At 54.7% G+C, this 24,725-nt stretch overlaps 1 protein-coding gene across 1 annotated transcript; it reads right to left on the reverse strand.

Moving 5' to 3' along the window:
- Positions 1-416: 416 nt before the first annotated feature.
- SLC2A6 (solute carrier family 2 member 6) lies at positions 417-5,439 on the reverse strand. Its single transcript, XM_017809942.1, has 9 exons — positions 5,307-5,439; positions 4,528-4,690; positions 4,223-4,429; positions 3,627-3,726; positions 2,882-3,093; positions 2,397-2,549; positions 1,940-2,048; positions 1,089-1,234; positions 417-1,001 (listed from the first exon to the last, which is right to left on the reverse strand). The coding sequence occupies exons 1-9, from the start codon at positions 5,405-5,407 to the stop codon at positions 846-848; spliced, it is 1,347 nt and encodes a 448-aa protein (XP_017665431.1). The 5' UTR covers positions 5,408-5,439; the 3' UTR covers positions 417-845.
- Between the last annotated feature and the right edge of the window lie 19,286 nt (positions 5,440-24,725).

Genomic DNA, 24,725 nt, shown 5'->3' on the forward strand with positions numbered 1-24,725 from the left:
GAGGCACATCCACCTTCCTCTTTGTGGATGAGTAAAACCCTGGGGTGGGAAGGACCCACCCCCTTACAAAGTGTTGTCAGTACTCACTGTGTCTTTCCTACAGTGTATCACTTGCACTACAGCTGAATGTTTGTCTGTTCCCGTTCTTTTGTCCTGAATTTTCTTTGAGAACTGTATTTGGTCCTGTTCATTAGGCTTCTAGTGTAATGTGTGTTTTTAGAGCAATAAAACGTGGCAGCTTTTTATACAAAATACCTGGCTCTGCCTCTTTCACAGTCCTTGAGTACACAAGGCTCATGTAGAAGCTGCAGGCTGCTGTGCTCCCCTTGCCACAGTCCTGCTCTGCCTCTCCTGTCCCACCCACCAGCAGCTCTCTTCTCCACAAATCAAGGCAATGTCTTGCAGTTGGAGGCAAAACTGTTTTATTCTTGCAACTACACGACGAGCTTTCGCCAGAACGGCTCCAGCTGTTAACTCTGCTTCAGCCAAACCCTCAGGCTCTCAGGTTGCTTTGGTGGCTGCTGAGCAAAGGATGTCCGTGCTCTCCTGTCCACAGCCTCGCCTTTATTTTCCAGGACACCTTTATCTCCAACCTGGCACTGGTTCCCCGGCCCCATCCACGGATTGACACGTTGCCCAGAGAGCAACAGGTAGTGTTGAATGACGGGAAGAGAAGGTAAAGTTCCAGCTGGCACCTTCTGCACCCAAAGCCAGACGATCGTTGCCGCCCGTTCCTGTCCCAGCGCCGGCACAGGGAGCTCCAGCCTCCACCTCCAGCAGCACCACGTTTGCTTTGCCCTTGAGCCTGTGGATGGGCAGCCTGGCACGGCTGGTGGTGGCAGCTCCTACCTCATGAACGACCTCCGGCCAGTCCTGAAGAAGGCCTCGATCTGCTCCAGGGACCTGCCCTTGGTTTCGGGGACGCAGCAGCCCGTGAATAAGATGTTCCCAGCACTGATGACAGCGAAGAACAGGAAGGGCACCTCGAGGCCGAAGGCGTTCTGGAAGGGGGGACAGAAGGCAGGTGTGAGCTGGTGCAGAGAGGGGCCGAGGAGGGGCTGCTGGATGCCCCCCTGGGCAGTACCCACCACGACTGGCAGGAAGAACTGGGTCAGGGTGAAGGCTGTCAGCCAGCTCACGATGACACAGAGGCCCGAGGCCACCCCTCGGGCTTTCAGAGGGAGGATCTCCGACATCAGCAGCCAGGTGATGGGGCCCCAGCCCAAGGCATAACCTGCAGGGGAGGAGGGTAAGGTGAGGCTGTTGAGGCTTTGAAGCTCACTGAGGAGTGCAGAAGAGCCCTGTGAAATCCTGCCCTGCGACCCCAGCAATCATTATCTCCCCCACTCCTGCTGTCAGTCCTCAAAGCAACTTCAGTTGCCATCTTTGTTTCTCTTCAGGGTCATCTGCCTGCCTTCCAACTCCAAACCCCATCTTCTTGCCCTGTATCACCAAGCCTCAGATGAGAAGCATCCCCCCAGCTGGTCCCCAGCCCTGTGCTGAGGGTCCTGGGCTCTCTGCACCTACCCATTATGAAGAACATGGTTGCCAGGAGGGGGATGAGGGTGATGTAGTTGGTTGGCTCAGCAGGAAGGCTGGCAGAGCTCACCAGGGTCTGGTTGGCAATGGTGCTGTTGTGAGAAGCTGGCATGAAGTGGATGTAGATCCCCATGGTCAGGTTGGAGACCAACATGACACCAGCTGTGGAGAGACACAATGGTAAAGTGGGAACAATGGGTGAGTGATCCCCTCTGGGCCAAGGACTGGGCTCCTGAAAAAGCCTCTGCTGAGGAGCTGAGCCACCACTAAGGGAAAGAGACCTCCCCACCTCCCTTGCTGAGTCCTGTAGGGCTGAAGTTTTGCCTCCTGCATGTTTGCAGAGCTCCTGGAAATCCATAAATAAGAGCTTCCTTTGCACAACAGTGGGAGGGAGACATACCTGATACAAAGAGAAGAATCTTCCTCCCAGCCTTATCCATCGACACGGCAGCGATCGCCACCGAGAACAGACGTACCAAGCCAACAAGAGCTGCATCATACTCTGGTTTCTGCAAAAAAATGAGGGAGAAGCTGAGCTGGGACAGCCAGGGAAAAGGGAAATTCCTACAGGTGCTGCCTTGACCTGGCTGATGACTTGGTCAAAGCTGTTCTCCTTGTAAGAAACTGAGAAGATATGCCTGAAGCTCAGAGGAGGAGAGCAGGGAGAGAGTAGGGCCAGTCCTGCTCCCCATACTCATGCAGCCTCTTGCAGGGCAGGTGCTTGGCAATTGCTGCCAACCAGGTGCTTTAAAAAAGGCTTTCAAGTTGGGATCTTATGTCTGTAGGGGACTTAGAGCATTGGGCAACCATCACTGCAGCCGAGGCAGCCCGAGCAGGGGCTGAACCCCAGGGCTCACCAGGATCACGGATGTTTTCTTGAATATTGACTGCAGGTACACGAGGATGCAGGTGACACCCGAGAGCTGCTGCAGGAACCTCATTACCCCCGCAATCAGGATGGGCTTGTAAAGGAAGGGGTCCTTGATCTCAGCACAGGAAACACGACGGCTCTGGAGGGGACAAAGCCAGAAACCCAAAGTGATAGCACCTCTGAGCACTGCTGGGGCACCCAGAGGATGGATTTTGCAGTTTTCATGTTACATTTCCCTGTGCTGGCGTTGAGCCTCCTCACCTGCTTCCTCACGCTGTCCTTGATCTGCTCATATTCNGGGCTTGTAAAGGAAGGGGTCCTTGATCTCAGCACAGGAAACACGACGGCTCTGGAGGGGACAAAGCCAGAAACCCAAAGTGATAGCACCTCTGATGGCTTAGGAGTTGCCCAAAGGATGGATTTTGCAGTTTTCATGTTACATTTCCCTGTGCTGGCGTTGAGCCTCCTCACCTGCTTCCTCACGCTGTCCTTGATCTGCTCATATTCCCGGGCATAGTCTGTGTCTTTGCCCCGCAGCCAGCACAGGGATCCCAGGGCCTCCTCCTCCTTCCCCTGGGACAGCAGGAACCGGGGAGAGTTGGGCATGAAGCAGAGCAGGATGATCATGACAAGCACCGGCACCTCCCCGGCGACGGCCAGCCAGCGCCAGTCCAGGACCAGCCCTGCCAGAGCAGAACAGTTAGGGGGGAAAGCACACAGGGATGGGTGTCCCAGCCTTGCCTCCACCTGGGCACTCCAATTATTTAATAAATCCAGCAGGAAAACTAATAATAATAATATTTTCTCCTAGAAAAGCAGCATTTCCAGCTGTATGATATGGGGAAGCTCCAGCAAGCTCTCCCAAATCTTTGGGGATCCAGCAAGATCCTGCACCAACCAGGGCATGTGGTGGCAGCTGATGCACACACAGGTCATTCTGTGCTGCCCTTCAGCCCTGGCAAAACCTCAGCAGGACCAGGGTCTGCAGGTACAGTGATGGCCACGGGTCCATGTGGGTTATGGATTTACCCCTCTGAGCACACACACCAGTGAAAGGTGCACGTGGGTGACCCTGTCCAGACCCCCTCAGCACCCCTGTGGTGGTGGGTGTGAGGGGAAGAATCCATCAATTAACTGAGAAAATTGTTTATTTTAAACTCCCCTTCCCTGCAGCCCCAGTGAGGGTTTCCTGCCCCCTGAACACTGAGATACTTGCCCAGGGCATACAGGACTAGGGAGCCCAGCACTGCCATGATCTGAGGGCAGGCACCCAGCATGCCCCTGACCCCGGGGTGGGAGATCTCCGAGATGTAAACCTGCAGAGGGACAACACACGATTTATAAAGCCGCAACATCCACTTGTCACCCCCCAAGCCTGCCCTCTGTCACCTTGCCGTGGCCAAGGGAAACCCAAATTGCTGGAAAATTGCCCTCTTGGGGCGGAGACCTGAGTGGTCCAGCGGCACCGCCACTTCCCTCCCTCCCCCCGGCACGGGAGAAGTGCTTGGACTGTGTTGCTGGAAAGAGGTACCCTGGTGTTACTCAATCCTTGCCTTCCGCTCTGCACGAAACACGAGGGCGATGTCTGGGAGGAAATAACCTCAGGGAATTAGGACCTGCCTTTGCTTTTCTGCAGGCAAGAAATTCCAACACCGACCCGGGCTGGCCACGCCGGGGCTGCCAACCTGGTGCACCGTCGCCATCCCCGTTCTCCGAGCCACAGCCCTGGAGCTCTGCCGGTGCCTCAGCTACAGCACCGCGGCATCTCCCGCCCTGCAATTCCCTGGCAAACTCCCTCCCGCGGCACGTTACCGGGATGGAGGCGGAGGTCACCCCGCCGGCGTAGCCCGTCAGCACCCGGCCCAGCAGCAGCATCCAGACGCCCTGGGCACTGGCCATCAGCGCGTATCCCACGGCCGAGGGCAGCGCCGAGAACATGATGCTGAGCTTGCGGCCCAGGCAGTCGTTGAGCATCATGGTGCTGAGCCCCCCCGCCGCCGCTCCCAGCGTGAACACCGACTGCGGGGGCACCGAGAGGGGCTGGGGTGAGACCGGGCTGCCCCCGCACACCCCCCGGCCCTGCCCCGCGCCCCGGCAGGGACAGCCCCGCTCCTCACCCCGAACCAGGGCGCTGTGTGCTGGTCCAGCCTCAGCGCGGGGCTGGGATGAGCCTCCAGGGCAGGGATGACGGGCGAGGGGTAAACCAGGGCGAAGCCGAAGCTGAAGTTCCCCAGGACAGCGGCGAACACGGCCAGGTAGAGCCGCTTGTTGTGGAGGCTCCTGAGGGAGGGGTGGAGAGAGAGGGATGTGTTGAGCGCCCTTATTCCACCCAGCAGAAACTTAAATTTTATCCTGCAGCTTCCCCCAGCCTTTGTTGAGGCTCTCGTGACACCGTGGAGGGATTTTCCCGGGAAATGCCTCTGTTCGGCCCCAGGCTGGTGAGGTTTCTCTGAGCTCCTGCTGCGTGGTGAGTAGCAGGACCTTGTCTCCTCTGGGCACCGCTGATCCTTCCCTCTGTGCCAGGCAGTGCTCAGCGGGTTCAACAAATCCAGAAAAGCAGAAGCTGGAGCTGGGTGGCCCCACAGACCCAGCTGGCAGCTGGCTCGTCCCGGCAGAGCAGGGAGAAGGTCCCTTCAAAGCCCCCCGTGCCCCCCAGCGGGACCTCATGCTCCCATGGGGGTTGCAGCCCCAAAGCACACGAACCCATCGGTCTTCCAAGTGGGCTCATCCAGCACTGCACACCCTTGGTCAGGATGAGACCCCATCTCAAGGCAGCTTGGGAGGGGCAGCACCATGAAACAGCTCTTGCCCCCAGCTCCCTCCAGCCCAGTGCCCTCGGGATGGGGGGCACAACCGTGACCTACAGCCCACCCTGTGGCTCCAGCCCGGCCCTTACCGCAGGTACTCCTTGTCGAGCCTCCTGACACTGCTCTCGGGGAAGGTCTGGTATGAGGAGCTCGTTTTCCTCACGAGGGGCTCCCGAGCACTCGGATCCATGGCAGTGCCTGGTGTGCGTTGTGGTGCCAGTGCTGCTGCGCCCAGGGCGGATGCTGGGGCTGCCCACGGGGAAGGGGAGGAAGAGGCAGCTGAAAACGAAAGGGGAGAGGCTGCCTGGCCTTGCCTAATCAGAGAAATCTGTGCCTCGTGGGCTCGAGCCTGGCTGCCCCCAGAGAGGAAACTCGGGGGGGCCGGAAAACCAGCAGGAAAAGGGCCACGGGGTGACAATGGTACCACGGGGTGACAATGGTGCCCTGAAGCCTTCACCCTGTGACTGCATCAACACCAAACCCCGTCACTGCAGTGGCATTTGCAGGGACAATCCTTGCAGAACTGTTTTCACCAGCAGAAATGTCCCTTTGCTAAGACTGTGTCCCTCCCTTTGAGGAACTGTTAGACTGGTAAAATGCTCCTTCTCTTTACAAGGGTAAATTGCTCCTGTGTCAGTCTCCAGAGCCACCCTGGGGAAGGGATTTTCAGAGTAAACCAGAGCTGAGGAAGAGGAAAGAGAGGAAACAAGAGGAGAGGGAGGTGAATATGGAGTGGGTACAGGGAGCAGGTGATGAAGAGCACTGATGAGGGTGGAAAAGGGGACAGTGGGACCTCTGCTGCATTGGGTGTAGAGCTGCCCATGGGTGCCTTTGCCCCCTCACCCTGATCCTCCCAACCCCACAGGGCTCTGGGGGCAGCACTGTGCTGGGACATCTGCAGGTCCTGGGGGGCAGCAAGGTCCAAACTCACCCTGTAGGAAAGGGGATAGTTTGGACCCTGCTGGCTTTGAACCTACTGGCCAAAGCCACTGGGATTTAATTAGCAAAAAATGTATTTCCCTGAACTACTGCAGTGCACCTTTTGTTTCCATCATGCACCTTGGTCCCTGGTGGTTTTGGGACCGCCTGGATGGTTCCTGCACCCCCAAGCCTGTGTGGGAGCTGCACTGATGTTTCAGTGTCAGTCAGGACCTGCTACGTCTTCCCTCCGTGCAAACTGGTTCCCCTTCTGCAACCAAGTGCTGCCCTTACTGCCTGATCCATGCTGGGGATTTACAGCTGACTCAGGCACTCGGGGCTCTGATTTCTCCGCAGGAAGAAAGGTCATGGACTGGGGGGGATATCTGGGCGGCAGGCCAGCTCATCCAAACAATTTCCAACGCAGTGTTGGCCTAAGCAAGGATGTCACAACAGACCTGGAGCTGGTCCCTGTACTCTGGAATCCCCCTCCATCAGCAGATGTCATTGGTTACATCTCTAGCATCCACTTTGCTCCATGAGCCTGGGTCTGCTCCCACTGCATGGTTTTGCAGCCCTGAGCTGGAGCAGTTGGATCTCCCTGAAATGTGGAGGGTTATCCAGTTTCTGTGCAGATTTGTCAACTGCTTCAAGCAGGAAATTACTTTGTTTCTTGAAAAACCTCCAAGCACCTGTAACACCAGGAGGCTCAGGGGGAGCCAGAGCCTGCACTGATCTCAGCTCAGGGCTGAGCCCCCAGACAGGTCTGTCCCTCAGTGTCCCCTCAGGCAAGGGGGGTCCCTCAGGTGTGGTGTAACAGGTCCTTGCACCACATTCTCACTCTGCCTTCCGTGTTTTCTTTCTAAAAGTGCAGTCTTGTTAAGGAATAAAGCACCCACCATCCTGTCCCTGCTCCAAATCTCCCTGGGGACTGTCCTGACCTGCTGTGGGTCCTACCAAAACACACAATGGTGGGTAAGGTGAAAGAAGACTCCGTGTCACCGTTATGTCTGGTGGGCTGTACTTGACCATCAGCTCAGGGAAGTGCCTTCTGCCCCATTCCCCACCTCTGCAGCAAGTAACAGGGCTCCAGGTGTTTGAGGGTCAACTGGGGAGGGAGGAGGTGCCCACTTTGGGAAAGAACAGACCAGCCTGTGGCCGATTAAAGGGTAATCTGGTTTTGTTGAGAGCTGTTGGCTGCCTCGTCTGGAGTGATGCATTGCTCGGGCTCCCCAGGACCTTCCTCCCCCCCCGACAGCTGTGAGATAGATCATGAACATATGCAAAAAAATAAATGGCATCAAAGGCACTTGGCAACTTAACTAACCCAATTCATAAATTAATTTCTATTCCTCTTGTGGGGGAGAAATCAGTCACTCCTCAGGGCTGTTCGTCTCTATCGCTCATCTGGCCACATCTTTTCATAAATCTTCCCGTGTCTCTGAGCTGGTGATTGCTGGGTCAGGATGCAATAACACCCAGTGCCTGCATCAGGTTGTGGCAGCCCCGGGGCTGGTTTGCCCTGGGCTGGGGCAGGGATGGTTCTCTCTGCATCGCCCACATCTCCTGAGGCTGGAGCAGAGCTGATGTTTTGCAGCACGGTGCTGCTCTGTGGGTGCACGTGGGTGATTTTGGGGATAGGAAGCCACCGGGGCAGTGCAGAGGTACGATGGTGAACCACCTCTTTGCTAAGCAGCATGTGCTGAGTTTCCAGAGCCATCCAGGGGGTGGCTGGAGGCACATGGAGGGACGGTGTGTGCTTGGTGGGAGCTGGCACCGTGCTGGATGCACCCCTGAGGCTGGTGCGTGTGGAACTGGGGGACTCTGAGCCCAAGAGGCATCTATGGCTGCTGCCCCCACAGCTTTCCAAGACCCCATGGCTTTGCACAGCAGCGCCTGCACCCCCAGCTCCTGGTGGGCATTGGCACCTGGAGCCCAGGTTAGCTTTTCCAACCAGGCAGACAGAACTCAGCTCTTCCCTGGCTGTAACCCTCGCCCCACTCTCCCTGCAGAGAAGAAAATCACCACCTTTCAGGCTGCCATCTGTTTATTTTGTTGGACTCTGAACTTGCTGAAATGTCTTTCGATGGATGAAGGAACGCAGAGTAGAAGAACAGAGCCTGGCAGGCTGCATGGTGAGTGGAAAATAGTTTTTTTGGGACCTTCTGGAGTTTGAAGGCCCGATGATGGATGTGCATGCGAGGGATGGTAATGGCTTTGTAAGTATCAAAACACAGAGCAGAGGAATAACTCTGCCTAATAGACTGAGAAATGTGTGTCAGACAGGATCCTCTCCGCTCCGACGCGGAGCTGAATGATGGAGTGCTGCGGGGTTTGGGAGCAGAGGCTGGCACGCCTTTAATGTATTGGAAAAAAAGGTACAACCAGTTTTGAAAAAAATATTAGATACTTGCTATGAGTGCATCGGAAAACGCCGCATCTTGCCTCAGAATGAGTCTGGAGGAGCCCTGTTTGCAGTGATCTGGGCGAGGGGCTCGCAGTGGCTGTGGCTCTGACCCGCCGGGCAGGGCTGCTGCTCCCTGTGCCTCCTGGCTCCCCTCTTGCTGCCTTCCCACTCTGCTCCCAGTGTCCAGACCTACCGACAAAAGTGATGGGTTTATGTGGAAATTTTGTGGGGATAAATATCTGCCTGTCAGCAAGGCTGGGTCAGAGCGTGATTTCTCATGTGCCGTTTGGAAATGACATTTCCAAACAAAATTAGAATTTTCCCCTGAGAGTATTTTTTTTTTTTTTTTTTGTTTGTAAGTTAGAGAATGGTTGATTTGGGGGGATTTCCTGGTTGCCATGCAAATGGAAGAGTTGCTCATCTCCCCACGCTTAAAGTGAGTGGTTTTGGTGTCCCACTTCCGACCTGGCTAACCTGGGAGCTGGGATGGGCTGGAAGACACATGTATGATCTTTGGCTGGGCAGGGGATTTACCAGAAGTGGGATATTTTTACCTGCTCGTGGGGGTTTTTTTTAGGTCATGTGAAATCTTGTGACCTACAACTTCCAGTGCCTGTGGGTACAAGTGAAACTCAGTGGATAAAAAGGTGACCTGGGGGCAGGTCGTGGGTTTCCAGCCCTTCCCATGCCATCTGGTGGCTTTGTCACTTGCTGTGTCTTCTCTGGCAGCTTTTGGGTGTGAGCAGTGTCAGGGCAGAACAGGGCCATGCTCTTCTGGAGCCTGAATTCCCCCAGGGCTGTGGTGGCTCCTCAGAGAGGGAGGGATGCAGCCAGCAGTGCTCAGAGCTGGTCCCTGGTTGTCCTTGCAACCCCTTAGATCTGTGTCCTGCCCTGCTTAGATGCTGTGGTTGGGGTTACCTGTGCAGTGATGCTGCATGGGTGCTTTTGGATGGGTCAGCCCTGGGAAACAGCTGAGATTTTCCCCAAAATCCAGCACTGGGCAGGGTGGGCTTGGTGGGATGAGCCCTGATGGCTCTCAGTGCCCAGTACTGATCCAGGATGAGTGAGCACAGGACTGCACCACAGTGACTGTGGCAGCATCCATGGGAATCCAGCTGAGTCCTGCAAGGATGTCTGCAGGGCAGGCTTGAGGGACTGGCATTATCCCACCCATGACTTGTGACCTTGGGAGGACGATTCTGCCCTCACCCAGCTCAGCTCACATCCAGGATGTAACCCCAGAGGCTAAAAACAAACTTTAAGAACAAGCCCAGGAAAGGTTCATTTCTGAAATATCCACTACTTCCAAAGGTTTTTGACGCTCTGTGTTGGTTGAAAGGCGGCAAGGTAAATAAAATGACTTTCAAGAAGAATTTTTTGAAAGAAATTTTTTTTTTTTTAATTTCCAATTGACATTCTTGAGCTGCTGGGACAGGCTTTGAATTGGTGCCTGTTGCGATGCCACAGCCTGGGTTTTTTTGGATCCCCTTTTCCTTGACCATTTCTGCTGGGCATTTTGAAGCAAAGTTGCTTTTCCTTTGATGGCAAGGACTAAATTTCTGTAGTTTAGCTCGGGACACAAATCTCCCCCCTAAAATTCCTGAGAGCTGCTGCCTTGCTCCTGCCTTGGCTCCGTGCGGGTTTTTTTGCCAGTTTAATATGATTTAAAAAAAAAAAAAAAAAAGGAGAAAAAAAAGGGCAAAACAAAACATATCATTTCCTTGATTTAATGTGAGCCAATTATGGCTCACAGGCTGTTAACTTCATCACCGCTTCTTCCAACAAAGACCTTTGGTAAAATAAACCCCCGCGCCGGCGGAGCGGGGTTGGCAGCCGAGGCGCTGCCGGGACCTGTCGTCCGGCAAAGCCTCGGCTGGAGCCACGGCATTTTATCCACCCCCCCTGCTCCCAGCTGGAAAAAAAAAAAGCCAATGGCTCTGTCCCACACATGCCCGCTAAAATATCCCACCACTTGTTGTACATCTGCTGACGGATACCAACTGGAAAGGAGATTAGGGCTCAGACTCCCGCGCTGGGCTGTCTGCCCCTCCTAATGAGGAACAGATTGGAGCCCTCGCCGGCGCGGAGCTGCCTCCAGCGCCCGGAAAATGGCAAAATCAGGAGGGCTGGGGCGGCTGGAGGGTGCCAGGGCATGGGACAGCGTGGTTGAGCTGTGCCAGCAGCCGGGAAGAGCCTGGGCTGGGGCTGTGTGGGATGCTGGGGGTCTGCAGCGGGACACTGGGAGCTGGGGGGCACCTCAGCTGATGCACGTTTGCAGCCAGGGCTGGCAGTGGGTACCAGGGATGCTCCGTGGGATGCTGTGCTGTCCCCGAGGGGGCACCTGCCCCTGCACTGCCCTGCCTGCTGCCCCCAAATCGCAGTGACTGACACACCTTGAGGCAGGATCTGACCCCTCCAACCTGGGCACCGCTGGCCTGGAGACCCGGAGCTGGGTGGTGCCCAGACACAGTGAAATCCCACATACTGTGGGTCACCCTTTGTGTGGTGTTTCCCAGCTGCTTTGCCTTGGGAAGAAAAATGCTCATGGCATTTAGGGACCAACCCCAGGAGCAAGGTTCTTTTCCTACCCCTGGCCACAGCCATTTCCCTGGGCTTTTGCTCTGGGACCTGCAGACCCTGCACCCGTTTGCTGGTGACTGCATCCCCATCTCTCAAATTTCTCCATCCCCTGGCTGGGATCCAGCACAGGAATGTTAACTTTTTTTTTTGTGGCTATTTTGGGGCTTTGGGCAGACCCAGTGCTTCCTTCTTCCTCTCTTCCTCCCTGCCACTGGGGCTTGTTTTATATTATATTTCTTTTCAGTGGTGGTTGAATTGAAAATTAAGATGTGCTGGGATATAATTCCCAATAAAAAGGCCAGTGCATTCCCTGCAGGACCCTTGGCATAACTTCCAAGGCACCGTGCTGGTTGTGCAGTGCCAATTGCAGCTCGGCTGTGGGGACGTGTCTCTGTCCCTATCCCGAGCAAGGGCACAGGGAAACCCGGCTCTTTCCCTTTGGCAAAGCATTTTCCAGCGGTGGTGGGGTGGGGATTGCTCATAAATCATACTGGGAGTTTGGGGATGCAGCCTGTTTGTGTCCTCATCGAGGAGGGAGATGCTCTCGCAGTTCCAGGAGACTTTCCTGCTGTGCATCACCTGCTGAGTCTGCCATTGCTGACTCCCTGTGGGATAAGGGATGGGGACAAGGCCATGTCCCCACTGGAGCTGTGACACTGCCGTGGGTGGGCTGGTGTCCAGCTGCCATCCATTCTTGGCCACTGGCAGAGAAGCATGGCAGGGTAGCAGGATTTCTGCAGTAGCCTATAAAAAGGCAAAGATGAGCTGGGATTCTCATACAAGAGGGAATGGCAGGCAGCTGTGTCCCCAAAGCAGGAGGACAGGAGTTTCTTATAAGTCCATTTTTGCAGGCACCTTTTAACTCGTTTATCCTGCTGACAGAAAATCTCATGGATGAAATTTAGAGTGAAAGCAGAGACCTGAAAGCACATTTCTGCTTCACTGGTGATCTGTAAACAGGATAATCTTGTTACAGCCACCTGTTAGTCCTGGAATAAATCTGGAATATTCCTGGGCAGATCTTAGTTTATCTTGTTGGCATAACAGTGCTCTGCCCTATGATCCTGGGGTGTCTCCAGCACCCTGGCCCTCAATGGCTTTCTCATTCGAGGTCATTGAAAGAGACACTAGATACCTTAAATTGCTCTTAAACAGAAGGAGACTGGAGGTTTTTGGAGCTCAAGGTGCACCAGGTGGACCAGAATTTTATTCAAGGGCCTTTGGGCCAAGCCCTACATGCATTAAAAAGAATCTTGAGGCATCTTCATCACCTTGAGTTTCTCTGAGTTTTGTGAATGGATAGAGGAGAAAAAATGGAAATACTTGTCCCTGCCACGGAGGAGAGTTACAGCCAGCCTGTGCCTACATGGGGACCATCCAGCCACGGCCTCAGCTCCTTTCCCTTCCCACCAGCTTTGCTGCAGCTCCTTTGGGATTTTATCATTGCACTTTTAAACCCCACACGCCGCGTGTCCCCTCCAGCCCCTGAACTCTCCCTCACCCGCCCTCAGCCGCCGCGGCAGGTAGGGGCGACCCCTTGCTCCCGAAATTAATTTCCCTTGGGAAAGCCTCCTAAGCCACTTCTACATCCCACTGCCCCCGGGTACCTAACGGGTGAGCCAGACCTTGCAGGAGGATGAGACGGGAGAGCAGGGGAGCAAGAAGGAGCAGTGATGGGAAGCGTCACCCCCGCTCGGTCCCTGTCTCCTCCCGGGAGCTCCCTGGAGCTTTTGGGTGCCCCGAGCCCGTGGTGTCTGGAGGAGCTCATGTGAAAGCCATTAAAAAAGCGCAAGGAAAGGGAGCACGATGGTTGGGAATCATTTTGTTTGGGTTTCTAAAACGTGCGCATGAAAACACTGTGTGGTTTTCTGACAAATTTGAACCAGCGCTGCTCAATCCGCTCCAGCGCTGCTACTGTTGATCTAGCAGACTGTAAAGCATTTATTGGAGTTGCTTGAGGCGAACTTAAGCATCTGTGGAATAACAAGTCCAGGAAGTAATTGCATCCACAAGGAAAATATTTTTATGTATAATTCAGTGACCCATTTTATAAACATTGCGGTTCCACCTTGGACTTTTTTTCTTTTTTTAATCCTTTTTTTTTTCTTCCCCCCCCATCCCTTTACTTTTTTTCGCCCGCAGCTTTCCTTATCTGAGCGTCTGGGGTTAGGGATCCATCCTGGGCTGTGTTTGGTGGCTCTCTGTTCAGGGTATGGCATGGAATGGGGCAGGAAGTGGAGGGGAAAACCCTGATGCTGTGGTGGGGACAGGGGTCCAGCTCTGAAGATGGGGGGACGCTGGCAGTGGGTGCTCTGGAGAAGCAGAGACAGCGGAATTGCTCCTGCCGAGCTTGGCAAGCACAGAGGAATTGTTTCAGGGCAAGGGCTTTTCTTTCTTCCTTAGCAAACCAGCTTTACGAGAAGATGAGTCATTTCCAGCCTGGGTGGCACAGGGCTGGGGAGCCAGGAGGCTCTGTGTCTATTTTTTGGGATTTTGGGGGTTTCATTTCCAGTGTAATTGCACCCTCTACCCCACCTTTCTCACCCCAGTAGCTCTGTTTGCTCTCACAGCACAGGTGGGAACTGGAAGGAGCCGTCACACAAAGACATTTTAGTGGGGGACTGACCTGTCCCCTGTCAGCCAGTTTGAGGCCAGCGTTAGATACAGGTGTTTAAATGGGTGACAACTTAAAAAAATTAGATTTGCTCTAACAAAACAAAGTTATAAAAAGATAAAGCCGCAAAACACCGTATTAAAATCGCATTTAATTTTTGTGGGGTTAATACTGAGGGGTTTGTAGGTACATTGGCACCTCAGCCAGGGTAGAGCTGCCCCTCCTGGAGTGGAGGGGATTGGTGGCACCAGAGCTTACTCTCTCTTTTCCTGCTATGCCTGCCATGGATTTTTTTGGCATCTTTATCCCTTGGGAGGAGTAGAAATCTGACTCAGGAATCTCGTGGGTCCCCATCCTCGCTGTGGCACCACGGGGAAATGTCTGACCTCTCCTCAGTGCCTGTGCTGCCAGGATGGACCCACCACCTCCCATCCCAGCTCCTACCCTGCTGTCTCTCCCTGTGCACAAGGCATGGCTCAAAGCCAGGCAGGGCTGAAAATTGGAGGGCGAATCTCCGGTTGGAGGTGCCAGGCAGAGCCTCCCCTGCTTTTCCTGTTGCTTCCATCGCCCCCAAACTGCTGTGTCCTGCCCAGGGAGCGGCGATGCCAAGGGCAGCCACAGCCCCAGGGCCAGGCCCCGCTCCAGGAGGGAGAAGAAAACAAAACAAAACAGGCTTGGAAGTAAATATTATCTGAATATAGAGGAACGCGATGTTTCTTCATACGGGTCTAGAATTTCTGCCTTTTAACAGCTAACCTTGACTCAGCCAATATCCACAACATGCAGCTCTGGCCAAAATATGCTGGGCCTTAAAGTACCACAACAGCTGTTTTTCTTGCTAAAATATGACATTAAATTTTTTGGACTGCTGGATGCTTCCTTGATGAAAGTGGAATAAGGGGCTATTTTTCCTCTCTCTCTCCTTCTCTCTCTCTCTCTCTCTCTCTCTCTCTCTCTCTTCCCCCCTCCAGTCTTTCCTCCTTCCGTGCAGGGCGATAAAGCCCAAGCCTTTGCAGATATCCCGTGCGGGCAGGCGGCCGATGTGCCCGCGGGGCTGCGGCCCAAGGGAGGGGGCTGCTGCTCACTGAGCCCCCCCTTGTTATTCCTGGATCCCTCCCACGCCCCGGCAGGACCGATGCCAGCAGCAGTTACAGCCCTGACATCTTGTTTTGCCGATGGTTTGTAGCATGTCAGAAATGTTCTGCCCTTAAAACAAGGGCACCGGCGTGGAGGGGGCTGGGGGCAGTGGGGCCGGTGGGTTCCCTGGTGGGTTTTGTGCTTCAGAGCCCTTGTCCTTGCAAAAGGGGCAGTTTAGGGCTTTTCAAGGGGCTCCAGCTGCAGTCAGTGGTGTGGGGCAGGAGCCTGGTGGCCACATCTGGCCCCGTGAGCTGGTGCTGCTCCCTGTCCCTGAGATAACCTGTATTTGGAGAATTTGCTGGTGGTGTGAGCTGGTGCTGCCTGGGATTTGCCCCAGTGAGAGGAGTGAGGGCTTGCACAGGGTTTGGAGCACTGCAAACAGTGCTGCAGTGGTTTTTGCTTTGGTGGTGTCACCTGGGTACACCTGACATAACAGGTGTCTTTTTGGGCAGCATGTCCATGGATGAGCTGCATTTCCTAGGCTTCAGTGGGCACTGGGATGGGGATTTGCAGTGGAATCGCTGCCCTGAATTGTAAAATACAGGAATGGCCATGGTGGAAGCAGGGGTTCGTGGTGGGATGTGCTCTGGGGGTGCCAGAGAGGTGGCTCTGATTGTCAGTACTGTCGCCACCCACAAGCAGCATCACCCAGAGGCACCTGGTTGTGGCTCTGGGGCAGCTCAGGGCTCAGTCATACGTGACGGGTGATATGGGCATCATCAGGATGGAGTGTCTGCTCCCTTCATTCCCATCCCCACCTCTGGAAGGGCTGTGGTTCCTTGCCCAGCTCCCTGTGAGCTGTTGAGGACAAATTCCCTGCCCTCCACACCTCGTCCTCCCCTTCTTTTTCCTTCGTTTAAAGATCAGCTGAATTTTAATGGGAGACAGAAGAATTTTTAAAGAGGGGATGTGGGAACCAAACCAGGATGAGGGATTCATCACCCAGAGCCTCATGAGCTCATGAGATTGACTGGAGCCCCATCTCACAGGCTGATCACCCAGTGAAGTGCAGTGCAGGCAGCGGTGGCATCGCTGCGCGGGGTCGGGCTCAGGTGCTCCAGGTAACTCGAGGTTACCCACTGCTCCTCTTATTTCCATAACAGTTCCTCTGCGGGACCTTATTTATACCAAGCTGCCAAGCTACCACATTTGCTGTGCTATTTATTTACGAGATCCCTGAGTGCTCGGGGTGACGGGGATGCAGCCAGGGGGTGCTCGGGGGGCCGGGCTGGGTCCCGGTGCTATCCGTGTGTGTGTGTGTGTGTGTGTGTGTGTGTGTGTGTGTAAGGTACGTGTTCCCTCTTCCCGGCCGGCGAGCATGTGGTTGGAATTAGCGGCTGGGCTGCAGGGGGAGCGGGCAGCTGGGTTTCTCCGGAGCGTTTCAGTGCTTAATCTCTGAAGAATGCAGAATGTCTGTCTGGACGCCCCGGCCAAGATCAACTCCGCGGCACGGGGAGGCCAATATAAACGTTCATGTTTTGTGTCACCGAGATTTCATTAGATGTTTTTTATGTAATTGCATAAGTCGAACTACCGTGATGAAAATGCCACAGCGAACAAACGAGATGAATTGTGAAACCTCTCCTTCGAGGAGACGCTGGCCTCCTCCGGACAGGGGGGATCCAGCTCCAGCCTCTTCCAAGGCGCTTGGTGACCTTTTGGGATAAATAAGAGGCTGTGTGCCCATGTTCCCCCCCTCTCCACCCCTCACCCTGACGTCAGGGCAAGCTCAGGCCTCGGCCAGGCAGCAGGTCTCCCCGTGGCCAGTGCTGGGAGGCAGAGGGGCTGGCTGCTCCTGTGCTCCAACAGGCTCCCATCCCTCCCCCAAAACCCAGGGGAGGTGGTGGAGTGGGGGGAGAGGAAGAAAAATCTCCAGTTTCTTGGCTGCCCGACATCCAAGTGCTCTGCAGCATCTGAATGATATCACTGCCCTCTTGATTTCTTGCTTTAACCCCCTGATAGAGGCGGGGAGGACGAGCTGCAGGGCTTGACAAGCATGTGCAGTGATGCTGTACCCCATCCCTGTCCTCTGACCCTCTCTGCTAATGATAACAACTTTGTTAATCTGGCCCTTCAAGGCCTGGCGTGTTTTCCTGATGATACAGATTAATGCTAATTTAATTAGGCCTTAATCAGTGCTTGCTTGGTTCAAACGCAGACACACTCCCAGTGCCAGGCAGCCCAAAGGGCTGCTGAGTGCTGTGACAGGATGGTGCTGCTTGTCCCTGGGGTGTGAGGGCTCAGTGTGGTGGCATCCCAGCACCCACCACTTTCCCCAGCTGTGCACCCATCCTGGTTCTCCTCGGTGGTCTGGCAGCACGGACACCTACACAGGGGGAGAGGCTGGACCACTGGGACAGCAGCCCAGCACAAACCCCCTGGGTTTTGCTCCCGTGGGAGGTTTTCCTGTGGATTCACAGCAGGGATGGGGAACCAGCCCAACAAGACGGGAGCCCCGGGTGCTGCATCCCCACGGCGGCTTCTGCGAGACGGGCTGGAACGGTCGCCCTTGCCGCAGACACATCTGCTGGGCGGGAGGGCCTGGAATTTGGGATATTGTTTTTCTGGCGGGGAGTGGTGGGTGCCAAAAGCCTGATAAATTAATCACCTCTGACATGGGTCAGTCCAGCTTCTGGCGTGTGCAGGCTGGGCCCCCTGAGACGCCGCGCGGAGACGGTGCTGCTGCAGCGCGAAAGCTCATCAAGCAGCGAGGCTGCCCAGGAGAGGAGCAGATTTTGGGAGGGGGCAGCTGCTGCCGGTGGTGGGCTCGACCACTGTGCTCCCCTGGGATGGATGACTGCAGGAAATGTGGCAGCACAACTCCTGCCAGCTGCCTGTGCCTGGCAATGCTGTGACCTGATAGTGCTCATCGCTTGTTTTGGAGCAGGACCTGGCTGGGTAGCTGCACACTGCTGGCTCCTGGGAGGTGGGAATGTATTTCGGATTTGTGCAGCTCCTGGCACAGCAAGGTCCTTGGTCAGGGCCTGCCAGAGTGCTAGTGGGCATACAGAACCCAGGGAGGCTGCGTGGGATGGGGATGTGCAGCACATGGAAGGGGTGCAGGTCACAGGCAGATTGTTGTAGCCCCTTACCCCAGTCCCTGTGAGCAGATATTTGCTGTCTGGGGCTTGGGGCTGGATGTCCCACCCTCCGTGTGCTGGTGAGCCCAGAGCTGGGCCAGTGGAGTGATGCTGGAGCAGCCCAGCCCAGCCCAGCCCGTGGTCCAAGGTGGGAAAAACACTTCCCTGCTCCCATGATGAGCAGCATCGTGGACACTTCATGATGAGCTTTACTTTGTGGAGATTTGATTGATCCAGTCTCATTGCTGGCTGCTCAAGGCACCTCCCCAGGCTCCTTTGCCCTTGGGGAGGGAAGGGGGATCCCACAGGTCTGTGCTGGTATAGCCTATCCATTCCTGCTGGGTGGCAATTCCTGACTCCAAAGAATCCCCACTGCTCACAGAGCTCTCCAGACCTGAGACAATGAAGGGTTTCATTCACCCACTGCTGGGGTTTCTGCACTGCTGCAAAACAAAGGGGATTTTTCTGGTTTTTAATGACTCCACTTACCATTTACCTCCTCCACATTTCATTTACTCTCCTCTTTCATGGGCTGCTTCCCATCCTGGTAACTGCCAGCATCTCTCCCTGCCAGCAGCAGCATTTGCTTTACCTTCCTTGGTCTTTCTAGGGACTATTTCTGCTCAGAAAAGGACAAAGAGGGAAGCAGAGCAGGGAGCAGAGCTCAGGCAACAGGGGTCCACAGGGGTCTTTGAGAGTATCAAAGGCTGTGTTCATGCCCTGCATTCCCCAAGGTGTTCACAGGAGTCATGCAGGACAGGACTGGGCTGCCCTGGGTGGCAGGAGGTGTTAAGTCACCCAACATGTGCTGCCATCTGCACGTGGGATCTGAGCAGATCTTATCAGGACAATGCAGAAGCTTCCTTCCATCCCTCCTGTCTTCTCCACTCGCCCTCCTTCTCTCCCCCTTTTATTTTTTTTGTCCAGACATAATTAATGTAAACCAAATGCTTTGTGCACAGCTGCTGGCATCCTGAAACTGTTTTGTGTGTGGTCTCTCCTTTAGCCTGGACAGGGATGGAGCAAAACTCTGAGCACTATCCCAGACCTGCTTGGGTAGGGAGCAGCATCTATTGCACAAGAGGCACCTTGAGTTTCTGCGTTCCCCTCGTGGGATGAGGTTATGAGATGGCTGGTTGAACTGGTTTAAACAAAAATGGAGCTGCCCTAAAACTTCATCTCCCAAACCCGGCCAAATCCATGCTCAACTTTTCTTGCTGGTTGGAGGAAATTTGCTTAACTGAAACCCCAAATGTCTGCCTCATTTTTGTGGCTGCCTCTGTGTGTCTTGGTTCCCCCAGGACCTTGGGGTTGCTAAAGCACCAAAGCTGCCACAGGGAGGATGTCCTCATGCTGCATGTGACAGCTTTGGACCCAGGGCATATAAAAAAAATTATATTTTTTCAGCCAAACGAATGATTTCTGATCACTGCTATCACTTGGTGTTTTCACTAGATCTTTAGGGCTCGAGGTGTGAGGGAAAGAAGATTTCCCCACCTGTTCTGCTCCCAAAAGCCCAAGCAGCAGCAGAGCCTCTTGCATCCTGAGTGTCCTCTGACAGCCTGCAGCCCCTGGATTCCCCTTCTGCACCATCTTTGATCCCACACTGTGCTGCCCTTGCAGCTGCCCCTTCCCATTTCCCTTCCATTGCTCCCATCAGTCCCTTAAAACCCGGGTGTGGCATCTGGGATCACCAGCAAAAAACAGCGACCTCCATGGCCCACATCCTGCCTGCTGGGAGCACCCTGGGTGTCCCAGGAAAGCTGCATGGTACCAAGGGACAAAAATCCCTATTTTTTTGCCAAACACCCTGCTGGGGTGACAGAGCCCATCCTGTTGTGGGGCAGTGAGGGCGGCTCAGCATCGAGGGCGTGTGGCTGCCCCGCCTGCCCTGGCCCTCCCTGAGTCAGTGGCTGAGCATTTTGCAATTGTTGAAGCTAAATGGGAAGCATCTGATGTCCCTGAGTGGACATGCTTTGGATTCCAGGGTGATTAGGATGCTGCAGATGCCTGGGCGAGAAGGTGGGCTGGGTGGTGGTTCTGGGAGTGGCTGTTCTCATGTTTCTGCTCCAAAACTCTCCCCAGGGTTGTGGCTGGGAGCTGGAATGACACCTCTTGGATTCATCCTTCCCACAGAGACTGAGCAATGGGGGCACACCTTGTGGTTGCTGCTTCTGGAGCAGCTCTGGGCAAAGAGCTGAGAGGAAAACTCAATGGAACAGTCACAGTTTGGGGACAATATCTGTAATTTAATTACTCAAACAAAGGCACTGGTTTGGAGAGCACATGAATGTGTCCACACAATATTTTAGTTCACTTTCTGTGGAAGACTGGTTTATATGGAAAACTTTCAACCAGCCCACGATGGGGGGTCTGGAGTGTCTTCAGTGTCCAGGAGGGGTGATTTCTGCTCTCAGTGCTTGGTCGAGTGATGCTCACAGGAGAGGGGAAGGGTTCTGCCTTACAGAGAAATGCCCCTCCAGCCCCCATCCTCACACCCAGCCCTGCTCCAGGATGCTCCAGGGCCACAGGGCTGGTGAGTGCCAGAATACAAACTGTCTGCACCAAGTGCCCCACAGAACCCGGGTGATGACAATTTTAAATGAGTGAGAGGTTGAAAAATAGTGAGTGAGATTTTTTTAAAGAGTCACCTTGGCCAGGGAGGCAAAAATTCCTCCCTGCGCGAGTGAGATGCTTTAGGAACTGCCTTAAAATTAATCCAAAACATGAGCCCAGCTCCAAATGAGTGGGACTTGGCAAGAGGGTTGGACACATTATCTTTAAATATAGGCAGGCATCCCGGAGGGTTTCTGGTGGTTTTCCTGGTCACTTTTTACTCCTCTGTCTCCCCCTCTGCTCCCCCTTCCTTGCATAATTCTCTCCATTTTAATGCCTCTTCCCACATTTTGGGTATGAAGTCTCCCCAAACCAGGCAGGGTTGCAAAACCTCAAGCGCTTTTGTGTCGGGATGTTTTGCGTGCTGTGGCACTTTTCCTCAGGAGAACATTGCCCGGGTGTCCAGTGACCTCTGTCCCAAGGAGACTGCAGCTCCCAAGGGATGGAAAAGGATTTTCAAAGGTGCAAACACCTCTGGCTTTTGGATTGGAGCTCTCATGGATCCCAAACTGTGTAAAATTGCAGTGAGACCTTGTGTGCTTCTGACCCTTGGTGCAATGACCCGAGCGGGTCCTCACCAGCCAGTGCAGCCCCAAAACCTCCTGTGCCAGGGGTGATGGTGCCCAGCACGTCAGAAGGTTTTTAGTTTTGTTTCCTGAGCTGTTCAGCTCCCTTCATCCTCTTCCCACCTTAAACACAAGCCTGGGAGCTCGTGGAAAACAAATGGGGCTCGATTCAGGCTGGGAAGGAGCAGCAACGCCCCTTACCACCAAAGCAGGGAGGCTCAGGACCCTCTCAGGCTTTGATGGTTGGAGATGTCTGGCCATACAAAGACACATCTGTCTTTAATCCTCCCCTGTGTAACTGAGACTGGGACCAGGCAGAGCCACGGCAGCCCCTTGCCGTGTGCTGCAGGTATTTTGTGCGGATGCGTTTGAAGGGCCTTGGCAGTGTGGCGGTGCTAGGCCAGTCAGAGCCACATGTTCTTGCAAATGCAGCTTCCTATTGACTTGTTAAACATTTGCTATTTATCAGATTTTGCTTTTAAACTGTCTGTAACAGTCTGGGAGAAGTTGTGTCAAAATCCCTTCCAGATGTGAAGGTGCTACCTGATACTTTGGTTATAACCTGGACCCTCTCTCCTGCTCCGTTCAGATTAGCTCAACTACTGTGAAAATGAAAATGCAAATAAAGACATAAAGAGAATAGAGACGCATGTAAAACTTCCCCCAAACCTTCCCTTTTACAGGCAAAACGATCCTGCCTTTATAAGGAGATTTGGAGTTTTATCAGCGGACATTTGCTTTGCTGGAAAACCAGAGGAAAGGAGGGCAGAGCAGCCACCATCCCTGTCTACCCACACGGGTGTTTTTAAAGCATAATTGACTTTTTTTTTCCTCCCCCATTTAAATAGTGTTTCTTTGGGTCTGGGGCTTCCCAGACACATCAGCTCGTTTTATGAGCATCAGATGATGTGTGCAGCTGGAAACCCGAGCGGTTTCCTTGCATTTGGAGCACATGGATCAGATAACGATGGTTCATTAAATGCTCATTGAAAGGCGGTTGCAAGGCTGGGAGCTTTTCTTAGGAGCACCCGCTCCGCAGACACGCTGCCCTGTCCCTCTCCAGGAGGAACTTTGGGGCCACAAGATATTCCCAGATTAAAACAACTCCGTGGTATCTGTCAGATCATATACGGCCTGAGCCAGCTCCCATCGTAGCGAGGGAGGGTTTTTCCACTGACTTTAAGAGGTGCTGGAGCGGAGCCATCCTCTGTGTAATGCGGATCCGGGAGTGTGCGTGATGCACTGCATGATGACAGAATTTCTGGGAGATTGGCCTAAACCGAAATCCTTGGACCGCCGCTCCCTGGGACCGCTCCGCCGGAGGAGTGGGGAGGCTGGAGACACCGAACCTGGACCTGGAGCGGGGTTTTTGCAGCTGTGAAAGCATCCCAGCAAGAGCCCAGCGATCCCGGCTGCTCCGTGTCTGCCCTTCCCTGCACCGGGGACTCGGCGCTGGCGTTTGGTCGCTTGGGTCGAGGCCACGGCCGCGTCCGTGTCCGGTGCTGCCGGGGGGAGTGGACACCTGCGAGGGTGTGAGGGGCTCCCTGCTTGACCCCTCTGGGAGCCAAGGGGTTCAGCTTGTCTGTGGTGCTGCAGCCGAGCTCCTCCGTGCCCCAAAAATACCCCAGTGCTGCCGAGCAGCGCCAGGAATGGGCTGCCCTGCCCGCGCCAGCTGGGCTGGAAAGCCTGGTTGGAAATCTTGCTGAGAGGAAAGAGAAACCTGCTGGACCACTGAATGGCATTTTAAGCAAAACCCTGATGCATCAGTGTGTTTTTCTCTCGTTAGTGCTGGGTTAGTCTGCTCTGCACCCACACAGGAGGTACCACTTTACTGACTCCTGTAGTTGTGTCTGCCCTAACTCCACCCTGTGCTGCTTCAGAGAAGCACCAGCCACGGAAAATCCCACTCTGTACTTCCCATGTGCCTCCTGACTCTTCAGAAGAGCAGGAGATCTTCTTCGTACACCCAAAAAGGGTGTTTATTGGGGCTGGGATAGCTGGAAAGGAGCCGAGAGATACCAAGTGGTCCCAAATACGTGCTTGAGTTTCTCCATCTCTCCTTTTCTCCAGGCTGATGGACAAGGCTGGTTTCTCATAGTGCATCTGCACCATGTCCCAGGGTTGTGGAGCCCCAGGTCTGTGTGGGACATTGGTGGAGACTCCCCTTTTCTCCTGGAGACCTATTTTATCCCTGTCACAGGACACAGACGTCTCCTGCACATCAGAACCAGAGGGTGATGGAGGATCTTAGGGCAAGGCCCCTCCCTGGGACTCCCCAAAGAGCTCCTGCCCCTACCACCACTCTTGAATTTTCAGGGGGATCTTTGGATTCTTTGCCAATTCCAGGGAGGAGGAAGGACTTCTCTGTTAGTCCTGGTGGATGCATCTCCTTGGGTTGTCCATCACTGCTCCTGATGAGCTCCATGTGCCTCAGGATGGAGCAACAGCACTTTCTGATGGGATAGCACCACCATGGCCTGCGGGCATCAAAGTGGTTAAAGGGAAAATCATAGCTCCACAGTCTGAGTTAACCTGGCCAGGCTCACAACTTGAACATGCATGGAGGAACAGCAGTGTGAGGGTGAGGAGGGAAAACCAGCATGTGGAAAAAACTCCCTGAAGCCGTCTTTCAAAATCACATGGTGATAAGGCATTTTCTGGAGTGCCCCATGCAGCTGGCAGCAGAAACCAGGCTTTAATGTTTGGGTCTGGCTAGTTTTTCACTTTCTGCAGCCAAAGGGATCTGGATCAAGTTTGCCTGGAAGATTAGCTGGCACTGAGCCCTACTAGACATCTCTGGAAGCCTCCCCTCCAGCAGGAGTAGGTCCTAATTCCCCTCTCAGCCAGCCCTGCCGTAGGCAAGCGTGGGGGAACTTGTGTCCCCTGGAGGGGACAATCCCACCAGCCCTCTCCCCTCTGGCACGCTGGGTCCCTGCTCCTCCTGCAGTGGGAGAGCTGGGAGAGTGCAGAGGTGAGTGAGAGCCCAGAGGATCACTGCCACCCTGCTCCCTGCACAGCGGAGGTGATGCCCCACAGCCCGAGGGGAGGGATGGCAGCAGGAGCCTCGGCACCAGCACCCAGCTGTTGTGGCTTTGCATCAACCCTTGCCTGGGGACACACGTCCTTCATGTGGTCTGTCCTGCTGCTGGAACTGGGTTGGGAAATGGGGTTCCTGAGAGCCCCCCAAGCAGGACAGGCCTCCCCCCTGCCAGCTCCAGGACAGATGTGCCCCAGCCGCTGCACACCGGATTTGGGACCGGCTGCGGTGTCCGGCCACATCTGAGCCGCCAGCTCGGGGGCAGGGCTGGCAGGGGATGGAGGCATGGGAAGAGATGCCGTGCAATGCCATCCTCAGGGGGTCAGTGGGCACCCCATGCTGACCCAGACACAAAGCAAATGGCATTTTGTGCCTGGGGAAGCCTGGCAGAGCAGGGGAGGCTGGTGGGCTCTGCCGCCCTGGGCGCTGCTCTGCTGCTGCTCTGGGAGCAGATGCCGATGCCTCCGGAGCGGAAAGCCCGGTCCCTCCCCTCTCATTCCTTTTTTCCTTTTTTTCTGTCTTCTTTTTCTCCCCCCCCCCCCCCCCCCCCCCC

Source organism: Lepidothrix coronata, unplaced genomic scaffold (genome assembly GCF_001604755.1).
Source record: "Lepidothrix coronata isolate B3197 unplaced genomic scaffold, Lepidothrix_coronata-1.0 Scaffold28, whole genome shotgun sequence".
In the NCBI taxonomy this organism is placed as follows: Eukaryota; Metazoa; Chordata; class Aves; order Passeriformes; family Pipridae; genus Lepidothrix; species Lepidothrix coronata.

What these genes read in the sequence shown, in the direction of transcription:
- SLC2A6 (XM_017809942.1), bottom strand. Translation starts at nt 5,407, where the DNA reads ATGGATCCGAGTGCTCGGGAGCCCCTCGTGAGGAAAACGAGCTCCTCA. An exon ending in CTCGACAAGGAGTACCTGCG is followed by an intron (nt 4,691 to 5,306) that starts GTAAGGGCCGGG and finishes CCCCTCCCTCAG; the next exon opens with GAGCCTCCACAACAAGCGGC. An exon ending in AGGACAGCGTGAGGAAGCAG is followed by an intron (nt 2,550 to 2,881) that starts GTGAGGAGGCTC and finishes TGTCCCCTCCAG; the next exon opens with AGCCGTCGTGTTTCCTGTGC.